The sequence below is a fragment of the Mizuhopecten yessoensis genome, unplaced genomic scaffold (genome assembly GCF_002113885.1).
Source record: "Mizuhopecten yessoensis strain PY_sf001 unplaced genomic scaffold, ASM211388v2 scaffold3339, whole genome shotgun sequence".
Lineage (NCBI taxonomy): Eukaryota > Metazoa > Mollusca > Bivalvia > Pectinida > Pectinidae > Mizuhopecten > Mizuhopecten yessoensis.
This window is the reverse complement of record NW_018404995.1, coordinates 570,154-576,153: the sequence shown is the minus strand read 5'-3', so window position 1 is coordinate 576,153 and position 6,000 is coordinate 570,154. Positions and strand designations below refer to the sequence as shown.

The 6,000-nt window shown below is 36.6% G+C and overlaps 1 protein-coding gene across 6 annotated transcripts in view; it reads left to right on the top strand.

Annotated features, from left to right (window-relative positions):
• LOC110447382 (PDZ and LIM domain protein 7-like) overlaps positions 1–6,000 on the top strand; it is a 40,927-nt gene that overhangs the window by 3,213 nt on the left and 31,714 nt on the right. For all 6 annotated transcript variants that reach the window (XM_021493024.1, XM_021493025.1, XM_021493026.1 and 3 more), the window contains exon 2: positions 1,694–1,845. In XM_021493024.1, coding sequence (XP_021348699.1) covers positions 1,694–1,845 — 152 coding nt within the window. The remainder of the gene's footprint in view (positions 1–1,693; positions 1,846–6,000) is intronic.

Genomic DNA, 6,000 nt, shown 5'->3' with positions numbered 1-6,000 from the left:
TATATATATAACCACCAGAGATAAGTAGATGTACAGTTAAACTGTAGGGTGACAGTGACCTTGAGAGTGTACACCATCTTCTTTCCAGTATGTATTATACCAGGGTAATATATATAACCACCAGAGATAAGTAGATGTACAGTTTTACTGTAGAGTGTCAGTGACCTTGAGAGTGTATACCTATATAACCACCAGAGATAAGTAGAGGTACAGTTTAACTGTAGGGTGACAGTGACCTTGAGAGTGTACAACATCTTCTATCCAGTATGTTTTATACCAGGGTATATATATATAACCACCAGAGATAAGTAGATATACAGTTTTACTGTAGGGTGACAGTGACCTTGAGAGTGTACACCATCTTCTATCCCGTATGTATTATACCAGGGTAATATATATAACCACCAGAGATAAGTAGATGTACAGTTTTACTGTAGGGTGACAGTGACCTTGAAAGTGTATACCTATATAACCACCAGAGATAAGTAGATGTACAGTTTTACTGTAGAGTGTCAGTGACCTTGAGAGTGTACACCATCTTTTATATATCCAGTATGTATTTACCAGGGTATATATAACCTAAACCACCGAGATAAGTAGAGGTGTACAGAATACACACTACATGGCAGTCTTACCGCTGGATTCACTATGTTTCTCCACATGCATTGGGGGAAATAGGCACTCAGGAATAACGACTATATATACATGTACACCGGAACAAGCAAAACCAGTGGAATGACTGTGTAAAATATGGATTGTTATAAGCACAGATTTGTTTCAATTATTACACAATCTATGCCTATGTCGACTTTCCCTCTTACCAAAGTTACAAAGATCTGCATTACTAATAAAAATTGGAATCAATCTCCTCATAGCTATTTACACAGATATAGACTAGTATTTTTCAAGAAACTGATATTCAGAATGACCTGAAGGTGTTAACTTTACATATTTAATATGAGGAACTAAAACTTATTCTTTCATAGAACATCTTTAACTTTCCAGCAGTCTCTCGGAGAGGAGAATTGTTTGGCAATCACATTTGTTTAAGCCTTCATAACAAAATTATTCCAGATATGAAAAATTAAGTTTTGGTGCTACAGATTTACATTATGTCTTTATATTAATCACTGCCCTAATTAAATGTTACCCAAGAAGAGACCAATTAAAAATTTAATATCACAGTTAGTTCCATGGGTTACAAAACTAGTTTTTTGTTACACTACAAGAATAGAATAATGGATCATGAATTATAGACCTCTCCTTTTCTTAGTTAAACCCTGAGGGACTTGCAACTCGGTGAAAGGGGATGGTAACTCTTTGATTACTAAGGAAGCAGATATATTTTGAAAAGTCACCTGCTTGCTTATATATATACTGTACATGCTGCACACTTCCGAGGTTAAAGAGAACAGCATAGCTTGTGGAAAGAGCAAGGTTGGAAGACATCTAGAATGTGGAAGATGCAACTATGAGAATTACTATTTAACCAAGATTTATTAAGCTTTTTTTTTCTTTTCTTTTTATGTAGTGTAGAAAGGTCACAAATTATTCATTTTGAGTATTAAGTATGTCCTTTTCAAATACATGACCTGTTCAGTGGCCAAAAAAAATCCCCTCTTAAATACATAGATTGAAATTACTCAAGATATTGTATACTGATGATCATAACATGACCGCCTTTATATGGTAGGTACTTCCTGGAAGTTTGGCTGCCAAATGTGGATTACAACAAGGGGACATAATCCTCAAGATTGGCAACAGCGATGCCAATATAATGAAACATAAAGATGCCCAGGGGGCCATCATGGGGAGTGGCAACAAACTGGACTTGCTGCTGCAGAGGTTAGTATATATCACCCTGTTTTAGTTACCCTTTGTAAACCCTTCAAACATGCCCCTTTTTGACAATATTGTATTTCTCACAAGGAGGAAGCTATGTGCGACCGAATACAAATGGAGTTAAGCAAGAAATTGGAAAAACAAACTTTTTAGAGATTGTTAATACAGTAGCAGTGATTATTATGATTTCTTCTTGTTAAAATATTCGCTTAAAAAGTAAATTTACGCGATGTCTTATTCAAGTAGACAAGAAGATGATGGTTCATCATTAGTGGCTAAAAACATTTGTAATTTGGGAAACTTTTAGCAATGAATGTTAAGTTGAATTCAAATGTAAACCAGCCTTTTGTAGCTGGGTAGCTTGTCGGTGTTCAGTTTAACTGTGGTATCTTTGGCGCCCCTATTTGTGGTTTGACAGTATATGGCATCTGCTATCTTTGTAACAGCCCCACCCCGATGATGGAGTGTTTGCAGTGAGATTTGTTGTGTAAGACCATCACTTGTGTTGTGTTTCCCCGTCCATTACTTATATTCGTCATTGTGTTAATTTCCATCACTGTAAATCAGGACCCCCTTATGTTGAACACTTTTGATGTTGTTCCGTTGGATGCCTTTGTAGTCATAATTGCAGCAGTACTCTTTCTTACTTAATTGTTTCCTAAATGTAAACGTCACTTCTTAGAAAACAAGTATTTTAACAGAATGATGCCTGAAGTACACTCAAGGACAACCTCCTGTTGGGTTTGATCTGACTTGACAACAGGAACTTGTACCTCTTTAAGTGCATCAGATATATATATATATAGCTGTTTCTTCAGGAATACAAGGCACAATGTGTACACACCTCAGGAAAGTTCTACTTAGTCAAGGTTTCAGTCAGGATGAAGTGGTGATACTTGTGAATAAGGAAATAAGGTTTCTACTAGATGGATCAGTTTGTAAAACACTAACTGATTGTTTTGTGATATATTGGGAATGCTGCAAAGGTTAACAGAAAGATTGAAATATATTTAGGATACTCATACAACCCAACCCCCCAACCCCCATTACAATAATACTATAATACAAACCAAGGGGTTTTATTATCAGATATCTTCTTTACAAAGAATTTCAATCAACACATTGAAAAAAATATTATTAGACTATTTGGGATTTTTGGCATTTGATGAAAATTTCCTGTGTTTTTTGCTAAGTAAGAAAGTTTTTCCATATCAGCAATTTATTTTTGGGGTAAATTTTGTGAATACTTTTGGTGTATAAATTTGAATCTGATAGAATCCAGAACCAGCAGAAACCATTTATCCCCTGTGTAGGACCAGGCCAGAGGTGGTACGGCACCAGACCTGTGTAAGTGGTATATTGTTAGTGGTATCCGAGAGTGAACAGTCCTATACACAAACTGTTGTTAGGTGTTCTGGTCCATACGGCTATCAGTTTCTGTGTAGTTCATGATCAGTATTTAGGTACTGATCAGACTTGTAAACCATTGTTAATAGATGTACGTCTTGCAATTCCAAAAAATTTCGCACTCATTCAATTTTGATCCAACTATATATAGAATGTAGGAGTTTTGGCATGTATGGTACTCAATTTCCAGTTCAAAATGACTCCTCTACTGTGGAGAATTGTACAAGGGAGGGAGGTGCCAGATTGATGTTACAGATAGGGACGGCTACTTTCAAGTCAGTGATATTACAAATAAATTCTCCTTCTGCAGTGATCATTACCAGCTACAAGAATGTGTAAGGCAGGAAACCAGAGCCACCCATTGCTTTTGTGTACTACTGCAAAATCTTATCCCAGACATTATGTAACACGGCAAATATTTGGAAATGGAAATATTTTGACTTATCATTGAAAGTATGTGTGAAGTTAAATTATTATGAGTGTAAACACTGCTCACATTATATAGCCACAGTGAAGTAGATATCGGGTAGTTGGTATGTATATATTGGTATGGGATTTCCATCAGGACATGATCAACAGGTAGCAGGTTTATGTTGACACAACCTATTACCCCCTATGTTTGTATCGCCTGCCAGGTCAACACATCAGGTCAAGCTTAAGATTATGGCCATCGAATGGGTTTATTCATTAAAGTGTGGGGGCACCTGTTACTTGTACTTCACCCTGATAGTGTATGTAAACAGAAGTCTGAAGTCCCTCATCAAATAGGAATCTAAAATAAGTACACAGGGATATAGGTAAGGATATAGTGGTAAACACGACAGAAGTCCGTACTTCTCTCTATTTTCAGATCTCTATCTATCATTACATATGGTTTTTACATACACCTCCTGTACAGGATGTTTGTTAGCTATGTGACAAACCATCCACACCTGTGTGGATCATATTCATTTCCTAATCCAGCTGACACTTTACCACACCTTAAAGTTTCTCACCTGTCCATCTAGTCAATCATGTTTCATCCCTTAGGGGAGTACACACATGTAACCTAAATCTATGAGCCATGAAGATTGTTACACTACGTGGCTAGGTTCATTTAATATTAGATACATACCTTCATAGATCCTACATGTTGTATGTTCCATACTTATACAATACAATCAAGTCTAAGAAGACCAAAGACCTGTTAATCAGTGTCTATCAATTATAAACTGGCCTCCATAATTTATGCATGTATATATAGGTCTTGCATATTTTATAGGGCCCTTGACAAGATGGAAATATTTATTAGGATCATGCAGTTCTTTTACTTGCTTCATTTTAATCTGTAAAACTCTGTTGATAGAATTATTTTCCTTCCTTGTGCTTATTTATTGATTAAATACTGTAGCATATAATAAATATAATGCTGGTGATCTCATGGTCTTGATGATTATAGGGGGGGGGGGGGGGCTAATTACTAGTCCATTAACAAATCAATAGTCTAACACAAAGGATAGTTATGAAGGGGCCACTCTTAGATCCCTTTTGACTTAATTTACACTGGGAGTACATATTCTAGCTATATAGGCATATAGCATGTGTTATTGCCATGTAACAGTAACTATTTCTCTTGGGGCTGCATTAGTAAGAACATTTTAATTTAAATATGGTGACATATGTTCATGATACTGAATATCTGGTGAAAACAATATATCTTGTTATAATTTCATCTGGTCATGAGCTTAAATTCGAGATTTGAGATGTAAAATATTTAGTGATTTCTTCCAACCTTTACATTCAATCTTTCCCACAACAATTTACACAATGTGCATCCTCTCATCAATTATAACCATAGGGGGAGCATCTTTGTCCGATACATTTCAATCTTGCCCTGTTATAACTATAGGGAGACACAACATGAGTGAACACTTAGATATCTAGATTGAGTGTCTATTTTAAATGGGATGGACCTCACGAACTTTGACCATTACTAGTAATCTTCAAAGACAAATTTGATAATTAGTAGGTAGAGCAGGTGCTCTTGTGGAATTGATAAGACTGATGGGGAGGGTGTCTACACCACAGGTAAATGTCTGATAGTATATATATATATGACAACTCTGCAAACACCACTACCAAACAATACCATTGTTTCCCAGACAGCAAAAACCCTGCCATCTCATTGCTCTATGATCAAGCTTACACCCATGATTGTCCCGTTCATACTGTTGAAAACGTTTACTCCTCTAAAACACCGATCACTATAAAGAGCGATGTAGCAATGTCTTCATACTTAATGAGTAGGATAAAGGAGCTAGTCCATCACACAGATGACTCTTTGGGACCAGGTATCTTCAGATACACCACATTTTATGACTCAGTTTGTGGGACCAGATACCCACCATCTTGTGACCATATGGAACCATGCAGATACAAAAACCTTGTGATTCCATGGGTCTAGATACTAACAAGTGTCCTCCTCAGCATTATACCATTTGGGACCAGATACCTAAAGGTACTCGCCATTCTTTTAACCCTTTCACCACTGTAGACCGTAATGGACTCATCCATATCAATACATGGTAGCTAAAACCTACTAAAGTTACATAGGGGTGAAAGGGTTAACTGGGAGACCAGATGTCCATGAATACTCATCACCTTGTGAATTTGTAGGAAGAGATACCCATAGGTTCTCCCACTTTTTTGACTAGGGGACCAAATACCTATGGACAACAACCACATAGTGACTCTTCGGGACCAGATACTTAT